This window comes from Alligator sinensis, unplaced genomic scaffold (genome assembly GCF_000455745.1).
Source record: "Alligator sinensis unplaced genomic scaffold, ASM45574v1 scaffold138_1, whole genome shotgun sequence".
NCBI lineage: Eukaryota > Metazoa > Chordata > Crocodylia > Alligatoridae > Alligator > Alligator sinensis.
The window spans coordinates 3,352,506-3,373,815 of NW_005841862.1; the positions used below are offsets into that span (position 1 = coordinate 3,352,506).

The 21,310-nt window shown below is 49.0% G+C and overlaps 1 protein-coding gene across 1 annotated transcript in view; it reads right to left on the reverse strand.

Annotated features, from left to right (window-relative positions):
- Positions 1-1,901: 1,901 nt before the first annotated feature.
- Positions 1,902-21,310, reverse strand: part of COQ8A (coenzyme Q8A) — a 43,751-nt gene continuing 24,342 nt past the window's right edge. Inside the window, exons 5-14 of the mRNA XM_006016556.3 lie at positions 19,554-19,676; positions 13,666-13,751; positions 12,898-13,038; positions 11,960-12,041; positions 10,642-10,735; positions 9,597-9,738; positions 6,594-6,701; positions 5,307-5,372; positions 4,084-4,170; positions 1,902-3,364 (exon numbers count right to left, since the gene is read on the reverse strand). Of these exons, the coding sequence (XP_006016618.1) occupies positions 3,071-3,364; positions 4,084-4,170; positions 5,307-5,372; positions 6,594-6,701; positions 9,597-9,738; positions 10,642-10,735; positions 11,960-12,041; positions 12,898-13,038; positions 13,666-13,751; positions 19,554-19,676 (1,223 nt within the window). The 3' untranslated portion in view covers positions 1,902-3,070. The remainder of the gene's footprint in view (positions 3,365-4,083; positions 4,171-5,306; positions 5,373-6,593; positions 6,702-9,596; positions 9,739-10,641; positions 10,736-11,959; positions 12,042-12,897; positions 13,039-13,665; positions 13,752-19,553; positions 19,677-21,310) is intronic.

Genomic DNA, 21,310 nt, shown 5'->3' on the forward strand with positions numbered 1-21,310 from the left:
CCCTGTTCCCACAGTGAGAGTACATGCAGGGGATGGACTGTGGTGAGAAACAAAAATGTATATTTTTTGCTCCATGTAAAATGTTTGGACCTGTGGTCAGTGCACTGGATCATTCCTGGAATAGGTCACGTAACAGTACCATTACAAGGTGCATGAAAACCCTTAAAGCCCTTTCCAGACCACTGTGCTACAAAAGCCTTCACAAAATCTCTATAGGACTATGAATTCTTATAGGCCAGGAGGCCTAAAGGCGCTCTTATCTAAGACTGTGCCACACGATGTTTCACTGGAATTCACCCTTAAGAAATCTATGCAAACAAACCCAGTGCTCTGCTGATCTTGTCCAAAGCATTAGGTAACCCAGAGAGCTGTACTCACTGCAAATGCCTCTGGTATTACATGCAACAGAAGACAGGTGAAGCCCAACTAGAAAAACTAGCACAACCAAACACGCTCCACCCCTTGTACCTGCTGCCCCATCACTGAGTGATTTGAATGCACTGGGGCTTGGAAGCCTTGCTCTCATCCTTCAAAGCTCTTCTCTACAAGTTCAGCTGGTCCCATTCCCTTGTCAGCTTTTTATACTTCACTTGGGTTTTTTGTTTGTTTGTTTTGAGTTGGGTTTGTTGTTGTTTTTTTTAAGGCTAACCTCTCAAACCATTTCACTGCAATAGGACAGGTGCCACAATCTCCATGACCCTTCTAGTTAGTTCCTGAAGGTGGGCTTCCCTCCCACACATGCTTGGCACTTCAGTGACTGGATGCATAGCCCTCCACAGTGAGGTCCTGGAAGTACGTGGATCAAATCAGTCAATCACTTTGGCATTAGGGGTACAGGGAAAATTTTCCCCTCTACACAGTGGGCGGCCACCTTCAAGGTTAAAAGCAAGCAAATACAGCACTGCCTGCTAGAGCCAGAATAAAAGCCACCCCGCCTCCGCTTTGTGTGCGTGTCAGTGTGGGCTTCAGCCTGTGCACAAGATAACTGGACTGGACAGTAGAAAATAGGATCAATAGTAAGATGCTGACTTTCCTAATGTGCCTTGCTGGAGTTCAGGTGAAGTAGTTTTCAGGTTTTGCTCATGTACTTGAATAAAGGGAAAGGCAGACAAATGAAGGGGATGTTTATTTCTGCACACACTTATACAGGCTGCAGGGAAAGGTCCACTTTGTGCCCCCCACCCCAGGTTCACAGAAAGGTAGGACATGTTCAGCACCAAGGAACTGGGCCTACTGCATCTATGCACTCACCAGGTCTCTGCTCATCACCTCTAAACTACTAGCAGAGCCCTTAACTGTCATGTGCACCAGAAGTCCAACATAGGCATTCAGATCCTTTTCCATTCTGGGGCTCACCAGCCAGCTCAGCTCTAAGTTTTGATCAGGAGCAGAACTGCATCTGCTCTACCTCCAGGTCAAGTGGCTCTGCCCTGCACCTAAGCATTATTGCAGGGGGGACTTTTCTCTTTAGATTATATGTTATATTATACACATACACACGTGTGTTTACATGTACAACATGAGAAAGAGTGGAGAGGCGGAGGGGGGAAGAGACAGCAGGGGAGAAAATACTTCCCTCAAAAGCTGGTAATAAAGGAGATTAATTTAAAAAACACCGTTTACCAGGCTAACAGTTCTCTTGTTCATAGTGGACTTATCGCCATCCCCACTGTGACCAGTGGCATAACTGGAATGGAAAGATTAAGAAACAAGTATGTTATGGAGACAAATGTGCACTGGCACAGGTGGGTTCTTTTGCAAAAATGTCGCTGTCCTTCTGGGAAGATGGAAGAAGCTTCTCCTTCAGCACTTAGCTGCTATTCCTACCCCAGGAGGGAGGCTACTTGATGACAGCCCACCTGAGGCAAGGCAGGGATGGAATGACACAGGCAGAAGCGCACTGCACAAGCACTCTTTTTATTGCAAATGGGTCGGTCACACAGATACAGGAATTGTACAAAACCCTCATGAAGCAAGTTTGCCAGCTCGACTCCAATAGTTCAGAATAGTGCACTGGATTATAAACAAGGATTACACATTTGGCAAAAGCTTCAAATGCCTGTAAGAGGGTAAGAGAATCCTGTAGAGCCTTTTGCCACCTTCCCTCAAACACTATTACAGGACACCGGAAGGTAAAGTCACAGCTCCTTTGCTAGGACTCCAACAAGCCAAGTGTCCATGCCTTAGATAAGCTAACTCGCCATCAGGGGAGCTGGTACTTGGCAGACAGTGAAGACTCACACTAGCCGTGCTCACCTACAGCTCTATGTTTTGTATACCCAACTCTCAGAGTTACTGCGATCTCTGGCTTGTTTTCTGGGCAGCGGCTCTCCATGCATTTTTAACAAAAATACATTTTGGTACCACTTTTCAGATTTTTTAAAACCTGTGCTTCCTATGCTTAGCTTGCAAGCCAAAGAGTCAGAGGCAGAAGGCATAAAATGTCATCCTATATACACGCATACTGTAGGCTATGTCACCATCAGTAAAATCCAGGAGGGTTCTTGACTGCCACCACTCAGCTTACAAAAATAGGGGTCTATTGTAGGTCACCGTATTTTATCCTATAATTCACAGTATGAAAACCACTTGAATTCCACCTTATCCGGAAAAAAGCAGTGGAGGAAGGGGTTATCTTTAAAAACAAAACAAAACAAAAACAAAACATGATTTTCTAAGAATTACAAACAGGTTTCAATACAAACAAGTTCTGCTTTGGCTCTCCCTCCCCCTACTCTTTATAAAAATCCCACTCAATATGCAGCCACCATCAGTATTAAAAAATGTATGAGAGAGCTGGTCAGTGCCCTGAAATGGTACAGAAGCACAAGGTAGCCTAGTTCCACCACCTCAGGAGGACAATCCCCGGTAAGCCATGGACTATTTAGTACTTTAACTGCAGTGTAGGACAGACAACACGTGAAAAACAAGTGTGTCCTTGTGAAACGAGCATTTAGCTTCCAGGAAAAAGGCTGCTGCATCTTGAAAAAAATTAGGGTCTAGGAACATGGCATACTGAAGACTACAATACTCTTTGCAAGAACATATGACTGGGCCTAGTTCCACCTTGCTAATCTTCTGGCTTTTTGCCCCTAGTACTCCAGTACTTGCTATATGCTTCCTGGAACATATGTTTGCAGGAGATTTTAGCCTTTAGTTTGGCACAGATGAGGAAGGAGCCCCCCATCTTCCGGTGGAGAGAGTAGGTCTCCTCGGGCGGAGGGATAAGCCGATGCTTCAGCATGACTGGAATTAAGGTATGGATCTTTTCCGTGGTACTCTGACTGCCGAAATCAAATGGTTCCTCAGCTGCAAAAGCCTCTCCCAGGATAAGGATAGCATTTAAGTGGGCATCTTCCATTTCCTGCCCAAAAGGAAAGAGGCATCAGTAACACACGAGGCTGGCTCTTGGCAGCTGCTTTTAATACAGGGGTTGGGAAAGAAAAAGACGTGCTGCCAAGGGCTAGCCTGACTAGGAAACAGACAACACCCGCTTTCCAGTGTGCAGAGACTAGACAATACTCTAGGTCAATTCAGCTTTCAGGAGATCAGCCTCAAGTGAGACCCTCGGCCCATTTGGTCCCAAGATCTTGAGGATGGAATGGACATGGCTGGAAGAACAGGAGCTGTTTCTCCAGGTAGAAGGAAGAGTACTCTGGCTTGTCAGAGGGCATGGGTAAGCTGTCTCCAAGTAAAAGGGCAGATTCTTTCAGTCTCTAGAAAAGGGCCCAAAATTTTGCTCCTGAAGCTGTGTGTATGGTTTCCCTTCCACCCAGAACTGCAGAGGTGTGAAATATGTTTCAGCAAAGAGAAGGGAAAGATCTGGATTACACCTTTCTCAGCTGGCTCCATCACCATGGCTCTTGCTTGCCCTGTTCCTAGCTCACCTTGGGGAAGGGCTGACTGAACTATTTTGCAGAAATCCTCCTTTCTGCCCCCACTACCACAGTGCCCATGAGAGCTGCCCTTTTGGACTGTCACCAGCTTTCTCCCATCACCGGCTCTGCAGTAAACCAGACCCAAGTTCTCTGCAAAGAGCTTCACAACCAGCCAGTAACAAGCAGGGAAGATGCTACTCCATACCTTGACTTCATAGCCAGTAAGGAATTTCATCTCTATCGACTTCCTCAAAACTCTCTCTCTGTCCAAGTCTGCAGCCGCCTTGATTATCTGGATGGGAAGAACACCATCAGCCAACACATCCCTATGTTACTAAGCAACAACAACAACATTCTTGGGGTCAAGCAACCCCATTACATGCCCGTTTCTTCACCCTTTCCTAGTGCAGCACAAGCTGGGAAGATGATCAGCTCAAGAGCTGTTAGAAATACATCCACCACAAGGGCTTTTCCCCAGCAACACAACCCAAAACAGGAAGCTGCAGTGACATCAAAGGGTGGGATAGGGACAACTGCCCTTCTGTCTGGGAAACTGCAGAGCCAAGCCTTACTCCGGAGAGCGAGAACTTGATGCCCTGACAAAGGAACAGGCAAAGCTGACAAGGGACAAGGCCTTTACAACATCAGCTTTGTCGAGCGATTTGTAGGCAAACGGAAGTTACAGGAGAGGTGAATAGTATTGAACACACCAGGTCTGCATACCTCTTCCATTTGCTCACATCTGTACATATGCATGCATACACACACACCACCCCTCCCTTCTTGCTACTGGAGTTCCCAGAGGACAGGCCAATACTGTGGCTTTTCAAATAAGCACTGCTGCCCACAGCTCAGAGTGCAAAACTTTGAATCGACTGCAGCTAGGCTTACGCGAGTTAGACATTTACTTAAAAGAGAACAAAACTACACAGGAGCAATCATGTTCAAGGCTTATGTAAGGCAAACTGCAGTTCAGCCAGGACAGGTTCAAACCACAGGTCAGCAGTTGCCACCTGTGGGGCTCTCTGCTGGGCCCTGAATGACAGGCTCCAAGAGTGCTGGGAGCAGGAACTACCTGGGAATGGATTTACCCACCAGAAGATATGGGGAGCCTAGTTCTGCTCTCAGAGCCACCCAAAAACAGCAGAGCTAGGGCAGGCTCAACCCCCGAGACAGCAGCAGCCCAGGTCTCTACACTGAGCAGATGTGGGCTAACGGCAAATAGAGAAGTGCGGTGGGTCAGCTCGGGCAAGGGGCAAAGCAGTGACACGTATCTTCTTCCCCACGCCCCAAGCCTTGTTCCCAGCTCTGGCCAAGCAGCAAATCCAGCTACGCACAGACATGCAAGATCTCCAGACCAGAGTGAGCTGAGAACGAATGCACGCTGACCCCCCTCCCCCCGTGCACAGCAGCAGCTTGAGCCCTCACCTCGATGTAGAGGTCGGTGAACTTCTCGTCAAAGCCTCGAGTTGCTCCGAAGTCCAGCAGGGCCACCTGGATGTGAACAAACACTTCTGCATTATAGTGACCACCAATCAGAAAGGAGGCAGCTTGGTCAGGGAGGGCTCTGAAGGGGGTGGCATGAAGTTCACAGGGCACAAGGGCTTCCTGGGGGGCCCAGGTCTGGGCAAATTAGTTGACTCCCTCCTGTCACTGGTCCTCACTGCCAGTGTCCAGCCCAGACAGAGTCTATTGCAGAGCAGATCAGAGCCTTCCTCATGCAGGTGGGCAGGCAGGTGGGCAGGCAGAGGTGACACAGCCTCCCATTGCCCACTGGGACCTGCTGGGCCAGGGGCTCCTGTAGGCTCGCACCCTGCGTCACAGCGCATCAGTGGACAGCCTCGCCCCAGCACCAACCCCACGCACAACTCGGACAGCCCTGCACAGCCCATAGCTCTGGAACGTCTTCCGAGTCTGATATAAAGGGCACACATATGTAGGAGCCCCAACCAGTGACAGACAGGAAGAATTGCAGGCCACTGGAGACCACGTCACCAGGCATCAGTATTTTTAGCCCAACCCAAGGGCAAGGGAGAGGTGGGGAAGACTGGAATGATGTGCCAGTGGCTCAGCAAGCCCTGACTGCTCCCATGTCAGAACATACAGGGCTGCACCTTTTCAGCAAAGGGCGGGGGAGAGGAACAATTCCCATTCTTCCCCCAGGATGAGCTGCACTGCAGCAATGCTAGCCAGGGGTAATCCCCACTCTCAACCCTTTTAAAAAGAAGTGAAAGGAAGGGGCTCTTTGCAGCCTTCCCCAAGCACACCTCCTTGCTTCTAACAAAGCAGGAGGGCATTGTGGAAGCTGGTACTCTGTGCTGAGACGGCCCCTCGGGGTGTCAGCCAAACAGCTGGTGTGCTGACACCTCCACATGCTGCAAGAGGCCCTTTCATTCTCAGGAGAAGCAGGTCAGTGGGATCTGGACACACAAGATCATCTCGCTCCCTCCCACTGGGAAACCCTAAAGCTCTAGCATAAGCCATCCTGCAACTGAGGAATATGGCATACAATACACCCCAATGCCAGTGTCTGCAAATGAATCACGCTTCCTTTGGACAACAACTGACTCTTGTACCACAGCCCCTGTTTATCTCTGGTCTTACAGGGAGTAATAGCTAGAAAAGGTTGAACAGGAGACTAAGTAACTGGGAGTGGGGCACAGCGCCACTAGCTGATAAACATCTCTCACAGGATATGCATCTGCTGGGGCTTACCTTGTGCAGCTCCGGGTCATAGAAGAAGTTAGACCAGTTTGGGTCAGTCTGCATATACCTGAACTCAAACAGCTCCCGCAGGCACAGAACCAGGATGTTGGAGCAGATCTTCAAAGATGCAATGAGAGAGAGAAACACAGACAATGAATGAGGGCAGCAGCAACTCACGACCAAAGTGTCAGAGGCACCACCCACCCCCAACTCTGCAGTGAAGGAAACAAACATCAGCAGGGTGGCAGGGGACAGATGGCATCCCTGTCCTCTACTGGATGCTGAGATTCATCTGCTCAGTTCAAAGGTATCCTTCTCCAGTCCTTCCACATAAACACCCCCAACCCCAACTCCAAGCCACGAGTGGGAATTATGAACTGGGAGCTGCTGCAGATCCATATATGTTCCTCAATTTAACCCTCCCTCCTTCTGTGATGAGGGCTTCAGAGGGTATAAGGGTTGACACCACAAGATGATCCTCCAGTGTCACACACTGGGCTTGGAGAGCAAAAGCAGCACACACACATGGATCCTTGAGAACAGGGGTGGCCAACCATCAGCATGTATGCCACAAGTGGCATGGGAAGCCTCTGTGTAGCACAGAGCAGACTAAGGGGAGCAGGGAACAGAAAGCAGAGCAACAGATTGGGCATGGAACAGAAAGCAGAGCAGCAAATAAGGCAGGGTAAGAGGATTGGAGTGGCACTCAGGGAAAGTGCAGGGCCTACACCCTCCCAAAAGGCTGGTCCCCGCTGCCTTAAGAAGTAAGGCTTCAAAGCAGGACTGTCCAACTAAGCAGTCAGAGGCCACATGCCATGCAGGTGCCCTGGCCCCACCCCCAGTTCCTCAGTTTTCCGGCTCCATGAAGACACACAGATGCTGCCAGCACTGCAGGCTGGGCTGCACCACAAGGTGCTGCCCTGCCCTCTGAGGTAGGGGCAGGAAGTAGAAGCTAGGAGAGGGATGGGGAGCCCAGAGCTCCCAGCTGCTGGCCCCCAGTGATGGAGGGAGTTATGGAAAATATGATGCGAGCGCCTTTGCCCATGGCAGCTATTCCCAATCCCAGAAGCCCTGCAGAAGGCACAGAAAGAGGACCTCATCTTTTTTGTGAGTCAGGAACCCTTGCTGGAGTCAGGAAGCCAGCTGTCAGAGGGGCAGAACTCAGCAACCAGCTGCAGGGCACTAACCATCTTCCCTATACAATCCCCAAATAGCAGCTGAGCTCAAATATGTTCCAACTCTTGCCAAGGGCACAGTACATGCTGTGTCTGTACTAGCCCCTCCTTGCTAATTAGAGGGGTGTCTGCTACCCAAGGACTGCAAGACAGCAGCCTCCAGGGTGGCAAAAGGCCTGAGAAAAGTCACCACCTCATATAGGATTGAAAGAGACTCTGTCTGACTGTCTATCTGGGTTAGGATGCAAATCCTTCAAAACGGGCAGCAAGTCTCTGCCTGGTGCTGAGAGCACCTCAGAGCAAGGACTGCTCCTCACAGAGCAGAGAGATCCAGCAGGACACAGCCTGGATACAGGCCCTGCAGAACTCAGGAGGGATGAACTTGGAAAGGACTGTAGAAACGTAACAGGGAACCAGAGCTGCTATCCTTAAGAGCCTTGGCAGGTCAGGGCAAAGGAGCCCTTTCCTGGAGGCTTTCCAAACCACCTGCAAGACTAGGATTCTGCAAGGCAGTTTCCTTTGCAATGGCTCAAAAAAGCCCTATAGAAAGGCCCCTGCTGTACATTATGTTAGGGCTTTTCTATAAAGACCATTTTATGACAGCCAATTTGCCAGAGAACCATTGCCAGTTACAACAGGCCAAAGACTATCAGCTTCCACCCAGCTCCTCTCCAGGGCCAGACTAGCCATCTAATGGGGAAAATGCAACAGCACTGGATATGAGCCAAAACCCCAATGCAGGAGTCATGCCTGGACCAGAAGGCTGTGGGTTAATGTCACTAATGCAGCCCTTTGAGCACTGGGCAGAGCAAGAGACAGATCTTACATCATCTCTCTTTTCAGAACGAGAGCCTCATCCCTGTTCTGGGAGAACATCACGTCAGGAGGGCTATTAAAACCAGATCCCGTCACCTAACACTGGAGCAGTTGCAGTCCTGAAGAACGAGCCCAGAGAGTGAGCAAACAGCCCAAAGGGCACAGGCAAGTGGACTGGCATGGCTCCAGGTACAGTGTGTTGCTGGAATCTGTTTATCTATCGGACATACCATGTACTCTTCCTCAATGACTCGGCAACAGCTGACAGCTCGCACCAGACCATAAAATATAACAGAATCCACATACCAGAGCAGTTTTTTCTGCTTGCGGAGGAGCCTGCCCCCACCTTAACTCCCCCATCCCTTGCTATATTCAGCACCAGTGTCTTGTCTCCCCTCTGCCTCTTGTTTACTCATCAGTACTTTTCCAAGCCCCTTTGACTACACTGACCAGGCCAAGGGGAGCTATATTTGACTGTGCGCATAATTGGACAAGGTGCATTTCTTTGCTCTCACCCCAGAAGAGCAGCTGCAAGAGACCTCTCACCAAGCTGGCAGCCTGTCCCAAGGTCAGGTTCACCCCTTGAAAGGGGCAGAGGAGCAACACAGCACACTGCTTCAGACTGTACAGAGACATGTGTCGGGAAACCAGTGTGCAAGACCTAGGGGCCCAGGACACTTGCTGACACCCCCTTCTTCCAGCAGTGCTCCAGTGGCACTTACCTGCCACAGCCAAAAGGAAATTACCAGTCTCTCTGAAACCACGGGCAAATTGACAAGGCCAAAGTTCACCACCTGATCGCAGAAATCCCAGAACCAACTCTTTCAAGAGGCCAGGGAAAGGCACTGGTTTGCTACATCCTACCAATTCTTTTTGCACTCTCCCAACTCTGTAGCTCCCCAGTCCGTCTTCCTAACAAAGGTCTCTCCAAGAAAGCAACAGGCAACCAAAAGCAGCTCTGCAGTGTGCACTGGGGAGAAGCAAGGCAGACCCAAGCATGGTAGCCACCCTGGGACAATACCTCATTCCGGATCTCTTGGCTTAGTTCTTCTGCTTGATCAAGAGGGAATCCAGACACAAGCTCCGTGGTCAAGACATGCTGGCTGCACAGCTCATCCACCACAGCAGGCACATAAAACAGTGGGTGATCCTTCAGCAGCTCCCTGCCAGCATCAAGGAAAAGGTCAGGACATCCTTTCATAGTCCCTTGAATACAGTCTGTTCAGAGAGACCAGCTGCCTGCAAGATACCCTAGTGCTAGGACAGCACTGCCAGGCCTGGGCTCTGCTGTCAACATCTGGGCCACTGGCTCCGGCAGACTGGCAGAGGGAGAAGGGAATCTCTACCACCAATCAACATAAGCCAGCCCAGCTGGTTGCAGCCATTGATGGCTGTAAAGGGAGAAGCAGCAGCTCTGGGCAGAGACAAAGGGAGGCATCAGAGGGAGGATGCCTCTTCCAATTCACTCTCCATGCCCCAAACCAAGCAGCCAAGCTGCATGCAGGCACATAGGTTGCAAGGAAGCACGGATAGAAGGGTTAAGCGAACATAAGTAGACCATATTCTTGCTGTCAATCCCCCACACAGGAGCTGGGAAAGTTAACGGCTTCCCCAAACAGGAGTTTCTCCCAAAAAACCAGCAGTCACATAGCAACCCCCAAAGAAGAATCCCACCTGCCCTTGGCAGCTGCTGCAGGACCCTCCCCAGAGGAAGGGGTCATGCCCTGCAAACAGAGGAAGGACCATTGACCAGGCCTTGGAAGTAATGAGAGCAGCAGCTGTTTTGTCCTACTCCTAAGCAAGATGCTACTGAGCATCCTCACTGCCCTGGGATGGGGGTGGGAAGGTGTTTCCATCTTGCAGAGCCTAGTTCTGAGAGGAAAGATCTGTCTTGAAGACACCTCAGAACATTTAACATGCTGCAGGGGTGCGAGGGACTCCTTCCACCCCCGTCACAGCAGCTTGGCAGTTACACCCAAGAGATCAGAGCACACCCCCTATCAGCAGAAGCTGGAGAACAGGCCCCTCCCACACCAAGGTGGGGAAGGACACCAGTGCACACCCACCTGAATCTCTTTGCACACGCAGCTTCTCTTTTGTAATCACACTCCAGGGCCAGTTCCCTGCTCAGTACTTCAATCAAATGCTCGGGGAAGAGACCTAGAAGAAGGGTTGCAGAAGTTAAGAGTCCTCAGTTGGGAAATGCTTTACTGTTATACACGAAGCAGGACATGGCCGAGAAGAAAAGCACTTGCAAGGCCAAAAGCTGGGAACACCCAGATCTGAGCCAACAGGAGTTCTGTGGTTAATCAAGTGGCCAAGTTTGATGTTCTCCTGCCTCAGTATCTGAACAGAAATGTCACAGTGCTCACCAGGCCAGCAAGGGCTAGGACTGCAGTACAGACCATGTAGGCAGGGCCCCACCCAGCCACCAGGGAGAGGGAGCTGCTAGTTACTGAGCAGAAGCCTGTCCAAATGCAGCTAGTCAAGGGTGAATACCCACCCCCACTGCCCCCCAACCCCCACCCCTCTAGATTTCTCAAGTGCTGCTGTACAGGGTTTCTGTGGAAGGGAAGAAGAGGGAATGTTTTCATCCTTCTCAGGGGTCCTACATCTGTTCTGGGACAGAGAGAAGAGTCTGGGCCTGGCTGCTTTCTTCCCTCCCATCTCAATTCTATTGCTAAAGAGAGAGGTGATATGAGCACAGAAGCCTGAAGGGCAGAGAGGAAAGAATGGCTTTGGCCAGTCACTGGGATTCATGTTGGCAAGTAAAAGGGAATCAGGAAACACGCTCTGGGAGCCACTGTTCATTCTGAGAGCACTTAGGTCCAGGAAAGTATCAACAGAGAGACCTCCCAGGCACCACTCAAGCCCGTCAAGAGTCCCAGGAAGCCTTGTCTGTACAGATGGGCAGAGATGGAATGCTGCTGTACGCTGTCCAAAGAATGCACCACCTTCCACTACAGACACACATGCAGGCTCAGGGATGTTTTCTATGGGGGCACCTCCCACAGGGCCCAGTAGCAGCCACACAAGCATTTGATGAATGAAGGGTTAAATGCTAAGTGCGCACACAGCACACACCAGGCACTCAATGCTGCACCTAGGCAAGTTCAACAGGGGAAGAGTGGCTTGGGCTGATCCTGGAGTGTTTAGCCTCTGCTGCACACAGGACTCTTGTACAGCTGTCAGCATTTCTGCACTGTGCCCAAGAGCAGCATCTGGGAGGAGGATTCCTCTTAACCCAGCTCAGCCATTTCTTTGGATGAAAAAGAATCTAGCCAATCTAGTTTGAAGGTAAATGCTGGTATGTGCCACAGCATTACAGGACCCCGCAGATTGTTTCTCCCCTTAAAGCCTTCCCCGGTGTTCCAGTTACTTTACCATCAGGAAGAATGTTGCTCATGCTCAGGACAGTCATCAGGTTGTTAACATCACTATAGATGCTTTGGGCCACCCCAGGATACTGCAGGTGAGGAAGGGGAAAAAAAAATAAGTGGTGAAACCATGCTAAACCCCAGTCACCCTCAAAGATTCTCCTTCAGGACCAGGCTGGTCATTTACAGGACCACCTATGCTGAATGCCCCAACAGCAAGCAGAGCCACCTATGGGCTCAAAGGAAAGGAGGATAGATTGTGAAGTCCATAAGGCTTTTGCAGATAATACTTCCATGGCAAAATCCATGTTGTAAAAAAAATCCAAGATCCCGTTGTAGTATGCAGCAGAGATGTCCAAACTTAACACCCCAGCAAATGAAACAGCCATTTACCATTTTCCAAAACAGGGATTTCTTCCCCTCCCCAAATATCCCAAGAGAAGAAAAATAAAAATTCCAAAGGATCACTTCTCATCACTACTCTACTATGACAACACAGCAGTGGCCCCAGGGGACCCAAGCCAACAAACAGGCACACAGCAGTAGCAGTGACAAAGCAAACTCTCTGCCCTGTAGACTGAGGTATCACAGCCCTAACTGGGCAAAAGTTTGGATCACTCTCCTCACCTGTTCAATCCTTCACTTATTTGCACAGGCTGCCAAAGAAGGCAGCCAATAATGTGCTCGTTTTTGCAATGCAAACACCTGTCAAGTGAGAGGTAAACTGACACCATGGTGGTAACTTTCCATCATTATTAACTCGGCATGAATCCAAACGGGTATCGCAGAGTTGCGAAGCTCTAGGACGTGTTGACAGCAACAAGCCACACAGTGCCCACAAAGGTGTCTCCCACTTCCCAAAAGGGTCCAAATACCTAGTAAACAACTCAGGCACGGATTCAGATCAGTTAGTTAAGATCTCTATAAGCAGGGCACTGAGCTTACCTGGATCTTCATGGCAACTTCTTTGCCATTCTTCAAGCGAGCCAGGTGAACCTGGCCAATGGAAGCAGCAGCAAAGGGGCGTTCTTCAAAAAACTCCAGCTTATCCCTCCAGTTGGGACCAAGGTCACTGTTCAGCGTTTTCTGGAAAAAGACCGTATCAGGATAAGGAAAGCTGGGATTTGAGCCACATTTTACTCTCCCCCACTCCCCTCCGTTTTTAAAAGGAATGCAGTTTTGGGCCTTGCACACAGACTTGGCTCATTATCTCACCCTGTAAAGGTAGGTTTAAAGACTGAAAAACTTTTAAAAGCTAGATTATGTTTTCTACTTTCACACACTAGGGCACCTAGACAAGGGCACCTAGGGTCATATCTGAAAATGGGGCGTGGGTGCTTTTTGAAATGCCCCCTCCCCGTCCCATCCTCAGGTTGTGTGTTGTTTTTAGGAAAGACTGGAAAAAAGGAGCAAAGAGTACAATGGACAAGCCTGTGGGATAGTGTCAGTATGCAGCACCCGCTTAAACCAGCCAAGCTTGGAGGTGGGTGGGGTTATCCCTGATGTAAGGAACATGCTCCCCCTTCAAGTGGGGCTGAATTTCCTGTGGGCGAGAGGAATCAAACACTGCCAAGTGGCCCTACTACATGAGCTGCTGTCTGACTGTATGTTCTAGATATGCCAGCCTCTGCTTCTACCCAGGGGCAAGTCCCAGAGCATTTACTTCACTCCCACTCCCTAGCCTCCCAACAAGCAGGGAGGAATACTCCTTACCATCATTTGCTTTATCGGCATGAAGTCTGCACTCTGACGTACACGCTCAAAAATCCTCTGCAGGTGAGGATTGATGAAGGCATCGTCTGCCAGGAGGAAAGTTACAAGTCAGTCAGAAAAGGAGACCTGGGGAGTTGCCCTCCATCACGCTTCCATCTGCTAATCCACAGGCAGCTCAGTCCGTTCCCTCAACCCCCAGATCCCTCCTTGGAAAGACAAGCCAGATTCAAAATGCTTGTTGTTTGATTTTTTTTTAAACAGCATTATGCTCAAAAATTCTTTCCACCCAAAAACACCTCAGACTCCCTGATCCTCAACTTTTTATTTGGGAAACAGTGACCGGTAGAGGATCATTCTGCACAAACACTGGGGTAAAGAAAGTGACAGAGGCAAAAAGTCAAAAGTAGGTGGCACCACAGAGCTCATATTCCATCTCCCAACCCTCTAAGGCAGAGCTTTCCAAACTTTTCATGTTGGTGACACACTTTTTAGACATGCATCATTTCGCGACACAGTAATTCAGTTCCGGGGGAGGGGCCAAGGGAAGCAGACACGAGTAAGGGAGCTCTGCGGTGCCCTTCCGCAAAATTTTCTGCATTTTGCGTGACACACCTACACACTGCCACCGACACACTAATGTGTCGCGGCACACAGTTTGGAAAGCTCTGCTCTAAGGCATGGTGACCAGGGCTGTGCTGCAGTCACACACACTTCACTTCTGTGCATCTCTCTTCCTCCTCAGCAGTAGAAGACTAAAGCATAAACACTAGCAAAAACAAAAGCTCTTGGCACGTGCTAGTAATAGTTTCCCAATATTTGAGTGCTTTGGTCATTTAAATGCTGAGGACATACCTACATGTTCTACATTGGTATGCCAAGCCTTCTGTGATAAGGGGGCTGGGAGGAGTTACTTGCAGGGCTACACTTCCCCAAGTTTTCTGTGATAACAGAACCATAAATCTACCACACTGGAATAATCTTCAAAACAGCATACATAGCATAGTACAGACATGCATTTGTCCCCTGCATTGCCAGAATGGCTGTCTCAGCAGCCATTCTAAGAACCAGGTATACCACAGGACTGTGGGGCATATATATTTGCACCAGTGTCTTTGGCAGCAAGATTATCATAATGCAATAATCCCCCCAAACGAAAATAAAAATTGGTGGGAGGACAGGGTGAAGCACTGGGAGGAGAGGAGGCGGCAGGAGGGGCAGGGTTGCACTATTAAAGTATCTGAAGGCACAAAGGTATTGAATGCATGAACAAAATTACCCAGCAAGTGTTCAGATCTTGGGCCAGAATTTAGTCACATTAGAAGGCAGAAAGACAGGCAGGGAGAAGAAACAAGTCTAGAGTGTATTTCTGCTCCTCAGATCCAGACATCATCAGCTGTCCCTCCTTATCTCCCTCCTGCCCCACCTAACCCCCTTGCCAGAATCACCCCAGCAATATGATTCCTTTCATCATTCCATAGCATGTGTGGCCAGAAGGGACCGCTAGATCATCTCACCTGAATTCCTGTGTTATGCACGCTATTACATTCCACCAAAATACCTCACAGACCCAGAGGCCCCACTGTATACAGGTATACGCCATCTTATGAGTTCTAGCTGCTTGGAGTTTCCCTAAAAGTTTGCATGCCACTAAAGATTAAAACCCACCCAAGCCCCAAATGCTGGCTAACAAAAGAGAAATGGAGACTTGCTTTCAACATTATATATCTGTCAATGACTGACAAGAACCCCAGAGGTGTTTGAGAGAGAAGCAATAACCCTCAATCCCTCTGTAGTTTCCACAGATTAAGCCTTGCCCAAGAACTACACCCACCACATACTGTAACAAAATAACACACATCTCCTGGTATGTCAATGCAGAAAGAGGACAGTGGGTTACTGTATAATTCACAAAGCATCTAAGAGCGAGTATCCCTGCAGAGACCTGAGTTTGCCTTTGACATCATCGTGTTCAATGTCCAAGTAATTCACAACTTTAATTTTCAATATAAATTTATATGAGGGTACATGTTCCAGTCAGAGCTGTTAACAGGAGCTGCCTTGCCGGGAAGAGTAGCCTGAGGCTCTGTAATGCCAACAAAAATGGAAGCTCAGATTCGGCTGTCCAGGGACAGCAAGGCAGCAGTTATATCAGCAATACTGCAGGGGGAACAAGCATCAGAACATGCTCAACAAGAAATCATTAAGTGATGAACATACTGAAAATAAGTGGCACTGAGAACTGTGAAGTCTTGCAGCACAGGCTGGAAGCCAACTCACTGCTGGTAGAAGTGGCTATATTCCCAGCTTCAGAGGAACAGTGCCTAAGTGTGCAAGTGGTAAATGTGGCCCTACAGGGCTAGGGAATTACACAGGCACAAGACCTGACTTGCAGAGGAGCAGGGAACTTGGTCATTTGTGTTGATTTCTAAAAGTCAATCCCAAGGGTTCTAGAGACATGGTGCATGCCAGGACAGGCTGAAAATGTTGTTTGGGAGGGGCAGGGAGAAGGAAAATCCAATTCTTGGGGGGGGCGCGGCAGGGTGGGTGAGAGAGAGAGAGAGTCAGAGTCAGTCTGCTCACCAGCCATTACACATGGCTGCTACCAGTAAAAGCCAACATCATCTTGCCAGAGTACAGATGTGCCAGGAATAGCACTAACCTCCCTGTCTCAGCAGCCATTCTAAGAACCAGGTATACCACAGGACTGTGGGGCATATATATTTGCACCAGTGTCTTTGGCAGCAAGATTATCATAATGCAATAATCCCCCCAAACGAAAATAAAAATTGGTGGGAGGGCAGGGTGAAGCACTGGGAGGAGAGGAGGCAGCAGGAGGGGCAGGGTTGCACTATTAAAGTATCTGAAGGCACAAAGGTATTGAATGCATGAACAAAATTACCCAGCAAGTGTTCAGATCTTGGGCCAGAATTTAGTCACATTAGAAGGCAGAAAGACAGGCAGGGAGAAGAAACAAATCTAGAGTGCATTTCTGCTCCTCAGATCCAGACATCATCAGCTGTCCCTCCCTATCTCCCTCCTGCCCCACCTAACCCCCTTGTCCCCGCAGGCTCAGAGTGCTCAGGGAACAGTGACTAAGCACTTGACAGCTGTAATTCTTTTCAGTGTCTGGGGTATTTTAAGTGCATCCCCCTCATGCAAACCAGCCTCAGAACTATGCCCTAAATCAAGGTTCACACAAACTCTGGACATGTGGATCACTAGCCACAAAGGGAGCCAGTGAGAGTTCCTTCCTGAAGCTGCACTAGAATGGAGATGGGGGAAGTTTATACCCTCGCCCTACTGCATCTCTCCCCACAGCTGCCTTTACTGGGCAGCAGACCACAAGGGCAGGGCTTTGGGGTGGGGTTCCAGACACGGAGGCAACAGCAAGCAGAGGGCAACCTGTAAGCTGCACCAGGTGCTGCAGCGAGCAGCCTGAAATAAGCCACTGCCAAGGGGATTCTGCAGAACACTGTCTGGGGTCCCCTGCTCTCCAGCTGCTGCTGCTTAGGCTCTTTTGAGAGTAAAAGCTAAACACTGCCCAGCATTTCTGGAAGGAAAAACCCCAGATGGAACCACTACCACTTGACCTGGCTTCATTAATGAGGTCCGAGGCAGCACTGGGAAAAACTTGCTGAAATATTAGCACCAGAGCATCCCTGCACCCTGTCACTGCAGATAACCTAATTTCTCCCAAACTACTACCCTCTAATACAGTGGGGGCTAACCTTTTTTGGCATGCATGCCACAAATTAGCCCTGAGCCCTGCCTGAGTGCTGCTCTAATCCCATTACCCTGCCCCATCTGTCGCTCTGCTTTCTGCTCCCTACCCTATCTGCCACTGTGATGCCCACCCCACCACAATGTGTCACATGCCACAAGAGGCCACACCCGTGACACAGGTTAGCCACCCCTGCTCTAATACTTGCTCTTCCTACAAGCAGGTCAGCTGTTCAATACAAATACAAGGTTCAGCTCAGCCCTTTGGACTCGCATGTGCCTGAACCAAGCAACCACATCACCCCTCACTGTTGCAGTTCTGTAGATTTGGAGCTTTCTGGGGAGGGTACCTTGTCTTGCTAGGTCTAGATGGTCTGTCATATCAAGCATGTTCTCAGGAACCATCCTCCAAGTCAGCACCTACAAGAGCCAAGCTGGAACACAAGCCTGACCAGTGGCGCAGATCCACTGCAAATGACTGCAAATGCTGAAGTGTGTTTACTCCATTCCATCTACATCCCAAATTTGCTTTTTGCTAGCTGACTTTCAGCTAACTGCTGCCTTCCCACTGAGGAGGAGAAATGCAGATTCTAGAACTCTAAACTAAACCAGCTGTTTCATTAGCTTCCCACATAGTAACAAAACAGCCCAGTGCAAGGACACAGGTGCTGTTCAGTCAGCTCCTGGCTATGGTCCTTGGAGTGTGCAGGGAGTGAAAATCTGTTAAAAAATCCCATTAAAGGAGCAGAGCCCCTCTTGAAATTTCTGAAACAGAGGCCAGGGTGGCCACTTCAGCAACTGCCAGCCAACTGAACCAAAGCTGTTAAAACCAAGGCTCTGTCCAAGTAAGATCTGAAATGGCACAGAATCAGTGGTCCCCTCTCTATTTAAATGTCCTGCTTATTTGTAGTCTGAATGCATCAAGCTTTAACTTCTAGCCACTGGACCATCTACTATCAAATTTTCTCCACACAAAGGTCCCGATAGACTGATAAAAGCAAAGCTTGACCTAAACAGCCTGGTGTGAAGAAATGAAGGGTTTGCTCTGTGCCACTGCTAATCTAAACCCCATTTTAACTCTGGAGCTGAGAAACAGGTGCCGGGGGCCCCCTTACCCAGCCAGCACTGCTCTGTGTTCAAGATGGAGTGAACTCTCCTGCCAATACAATGTGCTCCCTTGTTTCCAGACCTGGAAAAAACACTTCGTAGCTCTATTAGCAATCTAGTCTAGCCAAAACTATTCCACTTCAATGTAGCCAGCATAGGTATATGGAAGAAGGGAAGTTTTTGGACCTTGTTTTTTTCCCCACAGGAGGGGAAGGATGAGGGAATAAAGAGGAATAGGACAGACCCAGAAGGTTAGGCACTGGGTACAGAGGGCAGTTAAAACAAGATCACACTTAGCCCTGTAGCAAAACAGAAGGCCATTAACAGCAAAACAGGGACTTCTCAAAACACCCCATTACCAAAATGGAGCAGGGCAGTCCTCCCAACCACACTCCACAGCTAGACTGAGGGTCACCCTTGTCATCCGCCTCCCTCATCCCAAATAGTTCACAGGCCAGTGAAACCTGAGGGTGCACTTGGGGAGGTGGCACCACCAGGCACAGGTCTTTTGTTGAGTGAGGGTTTTGAGGTGCACCTTAACTGCTCCTGTTGATCACAGGGTTGAACTAAACAAGGTCATGCTTTTCCCTTCCCCATGTTTATGACATTTAGTTCCATGGATCAGAATCATCTGCCTTGTTTCAGAAGGCATAACTAGATTTCAAACAATTACTGAGGTTTTGTTCCCTCCTTCTCTCACTTTAGATTTATAGTGTAAACGTTAGTAGGGGATGATGGCTTGGCACATAGGGAATAAGAGTGTCAGTCCTTCCTTCACCATTTTAGGACAAGGTCTGAACTGAATTCAGAAAATGTTATAATCTTTGTCCTCACACCAGAAAGCTACTCAGCTAGTTTCTCATCATTCACCTGACATCAGCAGACTGTCTGACTCCAAGCATCTTGCTGCCCCGTTAACATCTAGCACCAAGGGATGGCTCAACCTGCTCATGATGCTTCATCTTTCCAACATTCCTCACAGAGAACACAAAACCAACTGTCCCCGAAGAAAGGTCATTACCAAGAGATCAGCTAGCAAACACCACTGATCTGCTACTTACCCTGAATGCTCAACATCTGTCCTAGCTTCAGTGCAGCTCCTCGAACCTTGCACAGAGTCCTCACAATTCTTTCTGCATTGGCCTCGGACAGGAACGGGCTGGAATCCATAACGGCTTTCTTTCCTGAGGACAGTAGAGAGACCATTAAAAGCTTTGCAGATCCCAGGGACCTCACCCTACCCATCACTTCTCTCTCACAAGAACACACATCACACCACAGAGATCAGCTCTTCCCCCTGAATGATCAAGGCAAGACCATTTTCAAGACTCCTCAATGGCTCCACTGCAGCCCAGAGGCATGACAGCAGCTCATGTAGGCATACACAGCCTAGCCTTAAACAAGATAGTCTGATTACCATTAGCACCCTAGGCAGGGTGGTCTGGCCCACACAGAACCTTGACCAAAGCCTTGGCTGCTGCAACTCTATCCACAGCCAAACTAAATTAAAGCCACCTTGGGTATATATTTACACAGGCAGCAGTCACACCTTTGGACTGCGACACAGAGGCAGCACTCAGGGGTGTAGGTGAGCAAAAGCAAAGACTCGTCAGAGTCCAGTGGCCATTTCCAAGGTAGGCCTACCATATGTCTTCTCAGTGTGCTGCCAAACCACTGCTACCCTAGCCAGGAAATGCCCTTCTAGTACACCCATCCTCAGCCAAGGGCAAAAAAGCAGTGCAGCACAGCACTGGCAATCTGCAGTATATAGTAGGGACTAATGAAGAGACAGCCCTGCTGGTTTTCACAAGATGAAATCTATGCCAAGTTAGACTATAACGTTACTCCACACTATGCTGACTGTGCCACCTATCTCCCTTTATGCCCTCTGATACAGGGGCTGAACAGTTTCACTTTCTACCCTATTCTCCCAAGCATCATCTGCAAGGAATAAAAAAAAATACATGGATCTAGCAGCTTTACCAACATCCCAGCTATGACAAATGCCTTCAGTTCCAGCTTGGCAAGCTTTGTCAGGATAATGCTACTGAGGTAACATCCTTCAGTTATTTTTATCACAGAGGATCCCTTAAGCCAGGTTTCTAGCTTTCAAAGTATTTCTGACTATACAGGGTATTTCAGAGACACCAAATTTCTCCCCTAACCCAAACTCCTTTTTACTTTAAAATACCCTCAAAATACCCGAGCCCATCTGGTCCACTCTACAGCACGCATTACTGTGCTGTATTAGAACTTCATCCCCAAGGTGTGCATGGGCCCCAGAAAGATGGAGACATGGCATGGCATGATGTACTCCAGCTGTTACAACTGCCTCGCCCTTCCTTACTTAATAGGCTTCTCTCTGCAGTGGAAAAGACCCAGTGGGCTACCTCAGCTTTAATTCCTCCCAGTTTTCTGTTCTTTGACAATAAGATGGTTAAGGTCTTATTAATCTGGCAAAATACAAAACCCAGCCCTGTATGAACAACAGGCCAGCCCTACCTAGCCTTTCTGACAAGTAATTCTGCAAATTTGCGGACATCTGAAACGAGGCCCAATGTCAACAGATTCAGCTCCTGACAGAGCATACAAAACCTGACAGACTGCCTTACTAATTCCCTAGTCACCTGCACTTGTGAGCAGGCCTCAGAGGAGAAACACTTTCTCTTTAAGGAGGACACTCTAAAATGGTGGGGAAATACTGGCTCAAGCCTAAGTCTTCCACTACTTTTAGTTGGACCAACCTTAGTGTCCTCTTCCAGGTCAGACGGTGCCAGCAAGGAGCAGCCCAACCTAGGAAATTGAGACCCGGGGGGGG